Source organism: Anomaloglossus baeobatrachus, chromosome 10, assembly GCF_048569485.1.
Source record: "Anomaloglossus baeobatrachus isolate aAnoBae1 chromosome 10, aAnoBae1.hap1, whole genome shotgun sequence".
NCBI classification, from domain to species: domain Eukaryota; kingdom Metazoa; phylum Chordata; class Amphibia; order Anura; family Aromobatidae; genus Anomaloglossus; species Anomaloglossus baeobatrachus.
In genome coordinates, this window is record NC_134362.1 from 200983490 (window position 1) to 201000011 (window position 16522).

A 16522-nucleotide genomic window follows, 5' to 3' on the forward strand; every position below is an offset into this window, starting at 1 on the left:
GAGCTCAGGAACCAGACACAGGTTAGTGTCAGGAGGTGTCCCATCCCCCGCTCCCTATCACCAGAGCCTTGCTCAGACCTTCCCTAGGGGTCACCTTCTTCACACCTTCCCTAGGGGTCACCTTCCTCAGACCTTCCGTAGGGGTCACCTTCCTAAGACCTTCCCTAGGGTTCACCTTCCTCAGACCTTCCCTAGGGATCACCTTGCTCAGACCTTCCCTAGGGGTCACCTTCCTCAGATCTTCCCTAAGGGGTCACCCTCTTCAGCCCTTCCCTAGGGGGTCACCCTCTTCAGCCCTTCCCTAGGGGGTCACCATCCACAGACCTTCCGTAGAGGTCACCTTCCTCAGACCTTCCCTAGGGGTCACCTTCCTCAGACCTTCCCTAGAGTTCACCTTCCTCAGACCTTCATCACTGTCCTCAGACCTTCCCTAGGGGTCACCATCCTCAGACCTTCTCTAGAGATGACCTTCCTCAGATCTTACCTATGGGTCTCCTTCCTCAGACCTTCCCTAGAGGTCACCTTCCTCAGACCTTCCCTAGGGGTCTCCTTCCTCAGACCTTCCCTAGGAGTCACCTTTCTCAGACCTTCCCTAGGGGTCTCCTTCCTCAGACCTCCCCATCCCCAATATTGTCCAAGACTGGAGGGATCTCACCCTTGGGTCCTATTAAAGTCATCCCCTCGAGTGGTCTCAGCCCCATTCTTAATGCAGTTGACGTTTCCGACAATTCCACTTTCTGACAGTTTTCGGACACTTTCTCAACCTCTACAGGAAAGGCAAAATAAACCCATTTATCTCCGAACTGCTAAACTGCCAACTTAGACACAATTAGGCTGTGGTTTTCCGAGTGAGAGCAGCCACATCTCGGGGGGCTACGTTATCATTACAATTAGAGGCTAGACCAAGTTGTGTGCCGGCGCGTTGCCTTTGATCATTGATCTGCCTTCATCTCCTCTTGTAGAGTCCACCTGCTGAATAACATTGTGACCGGGCTGATCTTAATTATCACAGCTGTCAATGTGTTCATCACAGCCTTCTGGTTCTCTCCTCTTCACTCTACCCCCGAGGACCACCACTTTCTCAATGTCGAAGCCGCTGCCGAGTGTTAACACGTTCTGCCGAGACTGGAATGTTCCGGACGATGTAGGATACAATTACCCGGTTCAAGCTGACGAAAGTTCAATCCCCCTCCGAGAAGGTGGAGAACCGGTCGGAGTCGAATGTACAAGTCGTTCATGGAGAGAAGACTTCTATCGACCTCGGGTTGGTTGGGTTATGAGATTGCTACAATGTACGACACAAAAAGTATCAAGTTATATTGTTACAACATTCACTATAGAATTATGGGATGGATCAGACATCGAGGAGTCCAGGACTGATGCAAAAGACTTTTCCAAGAATGGACTCTTCGAGTTTGGACTGGGCCAATGGAGGATCCTAACCGGACATAGTCCTTCAATTACCAGTGGCTCCAACCGTAACGTTGCCCCTGCTGGTTCCCAGATTGTGCTGGATCTTGGGGTTTATTACTTTTTTTGGTTCCCTGTTATGATAATATTGCAAATAAAATTGGAATATACATTTGTCCGTCCTTTACCTTCCGCTCCCCCCTCCCCCACACATCTTTTTTATATCTTTAAAGGGAATCTGTTACCAGGTTTTGCCACCTAATCCAACAGCAGAATAATGTAGGGCCAGAGATGCTGATTCCAGCGATGTGTCACTTACTCAGCTGCTTGATGAAAGCAGTGTTTTATCAGCAGGGGATTATCACTAGTAAAACTGATGCCAACCACACCCCTAACACTGATTGGTAGCTTTCTGCCTATGCACAGTGTACAGAGAAAAATGCCACCACTTATTGGTAGCTTTCTGCCTAGTCACAGAGTACACAGAAAAATGCCACCACTTATTGGTAGCTTTCTGCCTATTCACAGTGTACACAGAAAAATGCCACCACTGATTGGTAGCTTTCTGCCTATGCATAGTGTACACAGAAAAATGCCACCACTGATTGGTAGCTTTCTGCCTATACACAGTGTACACAGCAAAATGGCACCACTGATTGACAGCTATCTGCCTATGCACAGTGTACACAGAAAAATGCCACCCCTGATTGGTAGCTTTCTGCCTATCCACAGTGTACACAGAAAAATGGCACCACTGATTGGTAGCTTTCTGGCTATACACAGTGTACACAGAAAAATGGCACCACTGATTGGTAGCTTTCTGCCTATGCACAGTGTACACAGAAAAATACCAATAAGTGATATGGGCGGGGTTATAAAGAGCTCAGCATTCAGAGAACTGATGGATCTGCAGCAGAGAAAATGGATTTGAGCAAAACTGCAGCCAGTAAGTGACACATTGCTGGAATCAGGGTCTTGGCCCTTACATCATGCTGTGGTAGCAAAAAGCTTTAGACATATTCCCTTTAAAGGGGATCTCCACTGCCTGGACAACTCCTTTTTAAATGAAGTAGTCCTCAAAAAAAGTGAGCACACAGCAGCCCAATAGAGGCTCTTGATTGGCTGCAGGGCTGACATAGCATAATGTCACACGAGTATACAGCTGCAGTCTAGACATGCAAACATGGAAGGCAGGAACATGGACATGCATTACTGCTAAGGACAGTTCAAAAAGTATAGGAAAGCAGGTTGATATACCGCGCCACACCACAGAAGTCAAAAATGTTAAAAGTAAATCCCTTTTTCTTTATTTTCACAGGTCTACGCGTTTCAGGGACATATCCGTCCCCTTCCTCAGGACAATGTACAGAAAATACTATCTATTAGTATACTAATACTAGATAGTATTTTCTGTACATTGTCCTGAGGAAGGGGACGGATATGTCCCTGAAACGCGTAGACCTGTGAAAATAAAGAAAAAGGGATTTACTTTTAACATTTTTGACTTCTGTGGTGTGGCGCGGTATATCAACCTGCTTTCCTATACTTTTTGAACTGTCTCTTCACCGCGGGACCGCTGCCTCCCACACCATCATATCGTGATTTACATGCTTTGAAAGGGGTTGTGACTGGCACAACCAAACCAGGTGAGTGTACCTGCCAGTATTCACTTCCACGTGTATACCGGGTAAGACCCTATTTGCGCCTTATCTTTCCACAGTAATCTCAATTACTGCTAAGGAAGTAAATGTAAAAAATTGAGACATTTAGCACATAAAAAAAGGGCAGTTTTATGTGAGCCCAGCAGCCAGCGTCAAGGCGTATCTCTTATGCTGGGTCCCTACCTAAATGCATCTATCTGGGCTGAAAAAGTTTGCAATTTTAAGGGTGGGTAGGAACCTACTAATTGGAAATGAAAAATTGCCTTTAGCTGATGGGAAGGAGTGCTCAGTCAGAAGGCACGACCCTATCATCTAAAATGAGAAAACTGATGGCACTCCCTAAAAGACAAAGGTGAAGGGAGTGCCTTCAGTTTTCTCATATTAGATTATTATGTCACACAAGCCCCTGGATACCAAGTACTGACAGTGTTGGTTCAGTGTCGGTGCAGGAGGGGAGAACCTGTTATTTTTGTTTTACAAAGGGGACTATTTCATTCGCAAATGAGTTATCCGGGTATTGGACAACCCCCTTAAAGGGATATTCCATAAATGTCTATAAACAATTTTGTCCCACTTGAGGAACTTACACTTGTATGCAATATGGGTCCTATTTTTTATATTCCCATAGAATTTCTGAGAACGACACGTGTACATCCTCCTCCCTATATACAGGACTCCAATTTTAGAGACGGGGGGGGGTCACAGAGGTGTGACCAACATGCATTACATATCTACTGTGGAGCACAATTTTTTTTCTTCCTGGAAGCTGTTTTTTTCAAAGCCAGAACAACCCCTTTTAATGCTAGGCTACATCCTAAAACAAGTCTGTGCTGAAGGAAGAGAAAATCTATTGTATAGCTGTGTCACAATGATAGGGGAGAGCAGAAGACTGGGGTTCCATGACTGGCCCTCACACTAGGGGGGCCTTAGCTATCCAGAACGACCCCTTTAATGTTATGTTAGATCCTAAAACAAGTCTGTGCAGAATGAAGGGGAAGTCTATTGTATAGCAGTGTCAGAATTAGGCTACTTTCACACCTCCGGTTTTTCTTCTGCGGCACAATCCGGCACTTTGCAGGAAAATCGCAACCGTTTTTTTTTGCTGCCGGTTGCGATTTTCCTGCATAGACTTTAATTAGTGCCGCATTGTGCCGCATGGCCTTGCGTTCCATCCGGTTTTTGCCGCATGCGGCAGATTTAGCCGATGCGGCGGCCGGATGGAACGTTGCCTGGCAAGTTTTTTCGTGCGGCAAAAAAAACCGCATCGCGCCGCATTCGGCCGATGCGGCGCATCTCTCAATGCATGCCTATGGCGGCCGGATGCGGCGCGATGCGGCAAATACCGCATCCGGCCGCCGCATGCGGTTTTTGCCACTGCGCATGCTCAGTAGCATGGCGCAAGCGGCAAAAACCGGGCGGGCCGCATGGGAAAAACTTATGCAAAGGATGCGGTGTTTTCACCGCATCCGTTGCATAGCTTGCACAGCCGGATTGAGCCGCAGGGCTCAAGCCGGATGTGTGAAAGTAGCCTAATATTGGAAAGCAGGAAACCAGAACTCCTTGAATGGTCCTCAGGCTAGGGGGGCTCTAGCTATCCATAATGACCCATTTAATGTTATGTTACGTCCTAAAACAAGTCTGTGCAGAATGAAGGGGAAGTCTATTGTATAGCAGTGTCACGATTATATTGGAGAGCAGGAAACTGGAACTCCTTGACTGGTCCTCAGACTAAGGGGGCCCTAGCTATCCCTGATCTGAGAGTTACCTCTGACCGTGAGGATGTCTGAGCCGCCTTCCTGACCCTGCTTCTAATCAGCCCTAATCCTATACCCCTTCGCCCCCACTCAAGAGAGGGTCGGGACAGGAGTGATTAAGCCAACAGAGATAGCCAAACAGGGGAAATCAAAACTTTATCTCACAGTGGATTCACAAAGGTATAAGACAATAAGAGGTAAGGAGGAAAATAAGAGCAGGGAGGAAACAACAAGAAAACAGGAGGACTTCACAACAACTCCTAGCACCACACAATATAATCTCCAGCAGGACTAGGACACAACAGCACACACACCAACACAGCAATATACTATAGTCACATGCAGGACTGGACACAACAGCACACACACCAACACCGCAATATACTATAGTCACATGCAGGACTGGACACAACAGCACACACACCAACACAGCAATATACTATAGTCACATGCAGGACTGGACACAACAGCACACACACCAACACCGCAATATACTATAGTCACATGCAGGACTGGACACAACAGCACACACACCAACACCGCAATATACTATAGTCACATGCAGGACTGGACACAACAGCACACACACCAACACCGCAATATACTATAGTCACATGCAGGACTGGACACAACAGCACACACACCAACACCGCAATAAACTATAGTCACATGCAGGACTGGGACACAACAGCACACACACCAACACCGCAATAAACTATAGTCACATGCAGGACTGGACACAACAGCACACACACCAACACCGCAATAAACTATAGTCACATGCAGGACTGGACACAACAGCACACACACCAACACCGCAATAAACTATAGTCAGCGTGCAGGACTGGGACACAACAACACACACACCAACACCGCAATAAACTATAGTCGGCGTGCAGGACTGGGACACAACAGCACACACACCAACACCGCAATATACTATAGTCACATGCAGGACTGGACACAACAGCACACACACCAACACCGCAATATACTATAGTCACATGCAGGACTGGACACAACAGCACACACACCAACACCGCAATATACTATAGTCACATGCAGGACTGGGACACAACAGCACACACACCAACACAGCAATAAACTATAGTCACATGCAGGACTGGACACAACAGCACACACACCAACACCGCAATATACTATAGTCGGCGTGCAGGACTGGACACAACAGCACACACACCAACACAGCAATAAACTATAGTCAGCGTGCAGGACTGGGACACAACAGCACACACACCAACACCGCAATAAACTATAGTCGGCGTGCAGGACTGGGACACAGCAGTACATACACCAACACCGCAATAAACTATAGTCACATGCAGGACTGGGGCACAACAGCACACACACCAACACCGCAATATACTATAGTCACATGCAGGACTGGACACAACAGCACACACACCAACACCGCAATAAACTATAGTCGGCGTGCAGGACTGGGACACAACAGTACACACACCAACACCGCAATAAACTATAGTCACATGCAGGACTGGGGCACAACAGCACACACACCAACACCGCAATATACTATAGTCACATGCAGGACTGGACACAACAGCACACACACCAACACCGCAATAAACAATAGTCACATGCAGGACTGGGGCACAACAGCACACACACACCAACACCGCAATAAGCTATAGTCACATGCAGGACTGGGACACAACAGCACACACACCAACACCGCAATAAACTATGGTCACATGCAGGACTGGGGCACAACAGCACACACACCAACACAGCAATATACTATAGTCACATGCAGGACTGGGACACAACAGCACACACACCAACACCGCAAGAAACTATAGTCACATGCAGGACTGGGGCACAACAGCACACACACCAACACCGCAATAAACTATAGTCACATGCAGGACTGGACACAACAGCACACACACCAACACCGCAATAAACTATAGTCACATGCAGGACTGGGGCACAACAGCACACACACCAACACAGCAATAAACTATAGTCACATGCAGGACTGGATACAACAGCACACACCAACACCGCAATATACTATAGTCACATGGAGGACTGGGACACAACAGTACATACACCAACACCACAATAAACTATAGTCACATGCAGGACTGGACACAACAGCACACACACCAACACCGCAATATACTATAGTCACATGGAGGACTGGGACACAACAGCACACACACCAACACAGCAATAAACTATAGTCACATGCAGGACTGGATACAACAGCACACACACCAACACCGTAATAAACTATAGTCACATGCAGGACTGGACACAACAGCACACACACCAACACCGCAATAAACTATAGTCACATGCAGGACTGGGGCACAACAGCACACACACCAACACCGCAATATACTATAGTCACATGCAGGACTGGACACAACAGCACACACACCAACACAGCAATAAACTATAGTCACATGCAGGACTGGACACAACAGCACACACACCAACACCGCAATATACTATAGTCACATGCAGGACTGGACATAACAGCACACACACCAACACCGCAATATACTATAGTCACATGCAGGACTGGACACAACAGCACACACACCAACACAGCAATAAACTATAGTCACATGCAGGACTGGATACAACAGCACACACACCAACACCGCAATAAACTATAGTCACATGCAGGACTGGACACAACAGCACACACACCAACACCGCAATATACTATAGTCACATGCAGGACTGGACACAACAGCACACACACCAACACAGCAATAAACTATAGTCACATGCAGGACTGGATACAACAGCACACACACCAACACCGCAATAAACTATAGTCACATGCAGGACTGGACACAACAGCACACACACCAACACCGCAATATACTATAGTCACATGCAGGACTGGACACAACAGCACACACACCAACACAGCAATATACTATAGTCACATGCAGGACTGGGACACAACAGCACACACACCAACACAGCAATATACTATAGTCACATGCAGGACTGGACACAACAGCACACACACCAACACAGCAATAAACTATAGTCACATGCAGGACTGGACATAACAGCACACACACCAACACCGCAATAAACTATAGTCACATGCAGGACTGGACACAACAGCACACACACCAACACCGCAATAAACTATAGTCACATGCAGGACTGGGGCACAACAGCACACACACCAACACCGCAATAAACTATAGTCACATGCAGGACTGGATACAACAGCACACACCAACACCGCAATATACTATAGTCACATGGAGGACTGGGACACAACAGTACATACACCAACACCACAATAAACTATAGTCACATGCAGGACTGGACACAACAGCACACACACCAACACTGCAATATACTATAGTCACATGCAGGACTGGATACAACAGCACACACACCAACACCGCAATAAACTATAGTCACATGCAGGACTGGATACAACAGCACACACACCAACACCGTAATAAACTATAGTCACATGCAGGACTGGATACAACAGCACACACACCAATACAGCAATAAACTATAGTCACATGCAGGACTGGGGCACAACAGCACACACACCAACACCGCAATAAACTATAGTCACATGCAGGACTGGATACAACAGCACACACACCAACACAGCAATAAACTATAGTCACATGCAGGACTGGACACAACAGCACACACACCAACACCGCAATAAACTATAGTCACATGCAGGACTGGATACAACAGCACACACACCAACACCGTAATAAACTATAGTCACATGCAGGACTGGACACAACAGCACACACACCAACACCGCAATAAACTATAGTCACATGCAGGACTGGGGCACAACAGCACACACACCAACACCGCAATAACTATAGTCACATGCAGGACTGGACACAACAGCACACACACCAACACCGCAATATACTATAGTCACATGCAGGACTGGGGCACAACAGCACACACACCAACACAGCAATAAACTATAGTCACATGCAGGACTGGACACAACAGCACACACACCAACACCGCAATAAACTATAGTCACATGCAGGACTGGGGCACAACAGCACACACACCAACACAGCAATAAACTATAGTCACATGCAGGACTGGACACAACATCACACACACCAACACCGCAATAAACTATAGTCACATGCAGGACTGGACACAACAGCACACACACCAACACAGCAATATACTATAGTCACATGCAGGACTGGACACAACAGCACACACACCAACACAGCAATAAACTATAGTCACATGCAGGACTGGATACAACAGCACACACACCAACACCGCAATAAACTATAGTCACATGCAGGACTGGACACAACAGCACACACACCAACACAGCAATATACTATAGTCACATGCAGGACTGGACACAACAGCACACACACCAACACAGCAATAAACTATAGTCACATGCAGGACTGGATACAACAGCACACACACCAACACCGTAATAAACTATAGTCACATGCAGGACTGGACACAACAGCACACACACCAACACCGCAATAAACTATAGTCACATGCAGGACTGGGGCACAACAGCACACACACCAACACCGCAATAACTATAGTCACATGCAGGACTGGACACAACAGCACACACACCAACACCGCAATATACTATAGTCACATGCAGGACTGGGGCACAACAGCACACACACCAACACAGCAATAAACTATAGTCACATGCAGGACTGGACACAACAGCACACACACCAACACCGCAATAAACTATAGTCACATGCAGGACTGGGGCACAACAGCACACACACCAACACAGCAATAAACTATAGTCACATGCAGGACTGGACACAACATCACACACACCAACACCGCAATAAACTATAGTCACATGCAGGACTGGACACAACAGCACACACACCAACACCGCAATATACTATAGTCACATGCAGGACTGGACACAACATCACACACACCAACACCGCAATAAACTATAGTCACATGGAGGACTGGACACAACAGCACACACACCAACACCGCAATAAACTATAGTCACATGCAGGACTGGGGCACAACAGCACACACACCAACACCGCAATAAACTATAGTCACATGCAGGACTGGATACAACAGCACACAGACCAACACCGCAATAAACTATAGTCACATGCAGGACTGGACACAACAGCACACACACCAACACCGCAATATACTATAGTCACATGCAGGACGGGGACACAACAGCACACACACCAACACCGCAATAAACTATAGTCACATGCAGGACTGGACACAACAGCACACACACCAACACCGCAATAAACTATAGTCACATGCAGGACTGGGAAACAACAGCACACACACCAACACCGCAATAAACTATAGTCACATGCAGGACTGGGACACAACAGCACACACACCAACACTGCAATATACTATAGTCACATGCAGGACGGGGACACAACAGCACACACACCAACACAGCAATAAACTATAGTTGTCGTTCAGGACTGGGGCACAACAGCACACACACCAACACAGCAATATACTATAGTCACATGCAGGACTGGGACACAACAGTACATACACCAACACCGCAATAAACTATAGTCACATGCAGGACTGGACACAACAGCACACACACCAACACCGCAATAAACTATAGTCACATGCAGGACTGGACACAACAGCACACACCAACACCGCAATAAACTATAGTCACATGCAGGACTGTACACAACAGCACACACACCAACACCGCAATATACTATAGTCACATGCAGGACTGGGACACAACAGCACACACACCAACACCGTAATAAACTATAGTCACATGCAGGACTGGGACACAACAGCACACACACCAACACCGCAATATACTATAGTCACATGCAGGACTGGAACACAACAGTACACACACCAACACCGCAATAAACTATAGTCACATGCAGGACTGGGGCACAACAGCACACACACCAACACCGCAATATACTATAGTCACATGCAGGACTGGACACAACAGCACACACACCAACACCGCAATAAACAATAGTCACATGCAGGACTGGGGCACAACAGCACACACACACCAACACCGCAATAAGCTATAGTCACATGCAGGACTGGGACACAACAGCACACACACCAACACCGCAATAAACTATGGTCACATGCAGGACTGGGGCACAACAGCACACACACCAACACAGCAATAAACTATAGTCACATGCAGGACTGGACACAACATCACACACACCAACACCGCAATAAACTATAGTCACATGCAGGACTGGACACAACAGCACACACACCAACACCGCAATATACTATAGTCACATGCAGGACTGGACACAACATCACACACACCAACACCGCAATAAACTATAGTCACATGGAGGACTGGACACAACAGCACACACACCAACACCGCAATAAACTATAGTCACATGCAGGACTGGGGCACAACAGCACACACACCAACACCGCAATAAACTATAGTCACATGCAGGACTGGATACAACAGCACACAGACCAACACCGCAATAAACTATAGTCACATGCAGGACTGGACACAACAGCACACACACCAACACCGCAATATACTATAGTCACATGCAGGACGGGGACACAACAGCACACACACCAACACCGCAATAAACTATAGTCACATGCAGGACTGGACACAACAGCACACACACCAACACCGCAATAAACTATAGTCACATGCAGGACTGGGAAACAACAGCACACACACCAACACCGCAATAAACTATAGTCACATGCAGGACTGGGACACAACAGCACACACACCAACACTGCAATATACTATAGTCACATGCAGGACGGGGACACAACAGCACACACACCAACACAGCAATAAACTATAGTTGTCGTTCAGGACTGGGGCACAACAGCACACACACCAACACCGCAATAAACTATAGTCACATGCAGGACTGGGACACAACAGTACATACACCAACACCGCAATAAACTATAGTCACATGCAGGACTGGACACAACAGCACACACACCAACACCGCAATAAACTATAGTCACATGCAGGACTGGACACAACAGCACACACCAACACCGCAATAAACTATAGTCACATGCAGGACTGTACACAACAGCACACACACCAACACCGCAATATACTATAGTCACATGCAGGACTGGGACACAACAGCACACACACCAACACCGTAATAAACTATAGTCACATGCAGGACTGGGACACAACAGCACACACACCAACACCGCAATATACTATAGTCACATGCAGGACTGGGACACAACAGCACACACACCAACACCGCAATAAACTATAGTCACATGCAGGACTGGGAAACAACAGCACACACACCAACACCGCAATAAACTATAGTCACATGCAGGACTGGGACACAACAGCACACACACCAACACAGCAATATACTATAGTCACATGCAGGACTGGGACACAACAGCACACACACCAACACAGCAATAAACTATAGTCACATGCAGGACTGGACACAACAGCACACACACCAACACCGCAATAAACTATAGTCACATGCAGGACTGGGGCACAACAGCACACACCCCAACACCGCAATAAACTATAGTCACATGCAGGACTGGGAAACAACAGCACACACACCAACACCGCAATAAACTATAGTCACATGCAGGACGGGGACACAACAGCACACACACCAACACCGCAATAAACTATAGTCACATGCAGGACTGGGACACAACAGCACACACACCAACACAGCAATATACTATAGTCACATGCAGGACTGGGACACAACAGCACACACACCAACACCGCAATATACTATAGTCACATGCAGGACTGGACACAACAGCACACACACCAACACAGCAATATACTATAGTCACATGCAGGACTGGGAAACAACAGCACACACACCAACACAGCAATATACTATAGTCACATGCAGGACTGGACACAACAGCACACACACCAACACCGCAATATACTATAGTCACATGCAGGACTGGGAAACAACAGCACACACCAACACAGCAATAAACTATAGTTGTCGTTCAGGACTGGGGCACAACAGCACACACACCAACACCGCAATAAACTATAGTTGTCGTTCAGGACTGGGGCACAACAGCACACACACCAACACCGCAATAAACTATAGTCACATGCAGGACTGGGACACAACAGTACATACACCAACACCGCAATAAACTATAGTCACATGCAGAAAAAACAAAAGCATTTGCTTGGACCTGTCCCGCCCACAGCCATGACTCAGTCATGGGTACGGGACTGCAATAGACCAGGTGAGTGCTGCTGAGAGCAGTTCTGCTATTTATATGTGAGGCCGCATGGCACATTTTATAAAAATATTTTAGTGTAGGACTGCTTCAAATGAGATTTGCCGTGACGTGGCGAAGCAGCTCAAGAAATTGCAATTTTTTGCCAAAAATCTCAAAAAAAATTTTTATAATGCAGTTTGGAATATTTGATGCCTTAGTGCACATTGGTGCTGGCTCTTTGTTGTTTCTTTGTTGAATTGGTCGGTGGTTGACCTCCACCTTGCTATGCACCCCAATTTGGGATGTATTCCATCTGTATAGATTTTGGCGTTTGGTGACTGTTCACATTGGGTCATCAGGCTTTGTCCACAGGCTATATATATACTTCATGCAGCATTTGCTTGGACCTGTCCCGCCCACAGCCATGACTCAGTCATGGGTACGGGACTGCAATAGACCAGGTGAGTGCTGCTGAGAGCAGTTCTGCTATTTATATGTGAGGCCGCATGGCACATTTTATAAAAATATTTTAGTGTAGGACTGCTTCAAATGAGATTTGCCGTGACGTGGCGAAGCAGCTCAAGAAATTGCAATTTTTTGCCAAAAATCTCAAAAAAAATTTTTATAATGCAGTTTGGAATATTTGATGCCTTAGTGCACATTGGTGCTGGCTCTTTGTTGTTTCTTTGTTGAATTGGTCGGTGGTTGACCTCCACCTTGCTATGCACCCCAATTTGGGATGTATTCCATCTGTATAGATTTTGGCGTTTGGTGACTGTTCACATTGGGTCATCAGGCTTTGTCCACAGGCTATATATATACTTCATGCAGCATTTGCTTGGACCTGTCCCGCCCACAGCCATGACTCAGTCATGGGTACGGGACTGCAATAGACCAGGTGAGTGCTGCTGAGAGCAGTTCTGCTATTTATATGTGAGGCCGCATGGCACATTTTATAAAAATATTTTAGTGTAGGACTGCTTCAAATGAGATTTGCCGTGACGTGGCGAAGCAGCTCAAGAAATTGCAATTTTTTGCCAAAAATCTCAAAAAAAATTTTTATAATGCAGTTTGGAATATTTGATGCCTTAGTGCACATTGGTGCTGGCTCTTTGTTGTTTCTTTGTTGAATTGGTCGGTGGTTGACCTCCACCTTGCTATGCACCCCAATTTGGGATGTATTCCATCTGTATAGATTTTGGCGTTTGGTGACTGTTCACATTGGGTCATCAGGCTTTGTCCACAGGCTATATATATACTTCATGCAGCATTTGCTTGGACCTGTCCCGCCCACAGCCATGACTCAGTCATGGGTACGGGACTGCAATAGACCAAGTGAGTGCTGCTGAGAGCAGTTCTGCTATTTATATGTGAGGCCGCATGGCACATTTTATAAAAATATTTTAGTGTAGGACTGCTTCAAATGAGATTTGCCGTGACGTGGCGAAGCAGCTCAAGAAATTGCAATTTTTTGCCAAAAATCTCAAAAAAAATTTTTATAATGCAGTTTGGAATATTTGATGCCTTAGTGCACATTGGTGCTGGCTCTTTGTTGTTTCTTTGTTGAATTGGTCGGTGGTTGACCTCCACCTTGCTATGCACCCCAATTTGGGATGTATTCCATCTGTATAGATTTTGGCGTTTGGTGACTGTTCACATTGGGTCATCAGGCTTTGTCCACAGGCTATATATATACTTCATGCAGCATTTGCTTGGACCTGTCCCGCCCACAGCCATGACTCAGTCATGGGTACGGGACTGCAATAGACCAGGTGAGTGCTGCTGAGAGCAGTTCTGCTATTTATATGTGAGGCCGCATGGCACATTTTATAAAAATATTTTAGTGTAGGACTGCTTCAAATGAGATTTGCCGTGACGTGGCGAAGCAGCTCAAGAAATTGCAATTTTTTGCCAAAAATCTCAAAAAAAATTTTTATAATGCAGTTTGGAATATTTGATGCCTTAGTGCACATTGGTGCTGGCTCTTTGTTGTTTCTTTGTTGAATTGGTCGGTGGTTGACCTCCACCTTGCTATGCACCCCAATTTGGGATGTATTCCATCTGTATAGATTTTGGCGTTTGGTGACTGTTCACATTGGGTCATCAGGCTTTGTCCACAGGCTATATATATACTTCATGCAGCATTTGCTTGGACCTGTCCCGCCCACAGCCATGACTCAGTCATGGGTACGGGACTGCAATAGACCAGGTGAGTGCTGCTGAGAGCAGTTCTGCTATTTATATGTGAGGCCGCATGGCACATTTTATAAAAATATTTTAGTGTAGGACTGCTTCAAATGAGATTTGCCGTGACGTGGCGAAGCAGCTCAAGAAATTGCAATTTTTTGCCAAAAATCTCAAAAAAAATTTTTATAATGCAGTTTGGAATATTTGATGCCTTAGTGCACATTGGTGCTGGCTCTTTGTTGTTTCTTTGTTGAATTGGTCGGTGGTTGACCTCCACCTTGCTATGCACCCCAATTTGGGATGTATTCCATCTGTATAGATTTTGGCGTTTGGTGACTGTTCACATTGGGTCATCAGGCTTTGTCCACAGGCTATATATATACTTCATGCAGCATTTGCTTGGACCTGTCCCGCCCACAGCCATGACTCAGTCATGGGTACGGGACTGCAATAGACCAGGTGAGTGCTGCTGAGAGCAGTTCTGCTATTTATATGTGAGGCCGCATGGCACATTTTATAAAAATATTTTAGTGTAGGACTGCTTCAAATGAGATTTGCCGTGACGTGGCGAAGCAGCTCAAGAAATTGCAATTTTTTGCCAAAAATCTCAAAAAAAATTTTTATAATGCAGTTTGGAATATTTGATGCCTTAGTGCACATTGGTGCTGGCTCTTTGTTGTTTCTTTGTTGAATTGGTCGGTGGTTGACCTCCACCTTGCTATGCACCCCAATTTGGGATGTATTCCATCTGTATAGATTTTGGCGTTTGGTGACTGTTCACATTGGGTCATCAGGCTTTGTCCACAGGCTATATATATACTTCATGCAGCATTTGCTTGGACCTGTCCCGCCCACAGCCATGACTCAGTCATGGGTACGGGACTGCAATAGACCAGGTGAGTGCTGCTGAGAGCAGTTCTGCTATTTATATGTGAGGCCGCATGGCACATTTTATAAAAATATTTTAGTGTAGGACTGCTTCAAATGAGATTTGCCGTGACGTGGCGAAGCAGCTCAAGAAATTGCAATTTTTTGCCAAAAATCTCAAAAAAAATTTTTATAATGCAGTTTGGAATATTTGATGCCTTAGTGCACATTGGTGCTGGCTCTTTGTTGTTTCTTTGTTGAATTGGTCGGTGGTTGACCTCCACCTTGCTATGCACCCCAATTTGGGATGTATTCCATCTGTATAGATTTTGGCGTTTGGTGACTGTTCACATTGGGTCATCAGGC

At 46.2% G+C, this 16522-nt stretch overlaps 1 protein-coding gene across 1 annotated transcript in view; it reads left to right on the top strand.

Annotated features, from left to right (window-relative positions):
- Window positions 1-1337, top strand: part of LOC142254237 (ninjurin-1-like) — a 75842-nt gene extending 74505 nt beyond the window's left edge. The window contains exon 4 of the mRNA XM_075325238.1: window positions 963-1337. Coding sequence (XP_075181353.1) covers window positions 963-1110 — 148 coding nt within the window. The 3' untranslated portion in view covers window positions 1111-1337. The remainder of the gene's footprint in view (window positions 1-962) is intronic.
- The last annotated feature ends 15185 nt before the right edge of the window (window positions 1338-16522 follow it).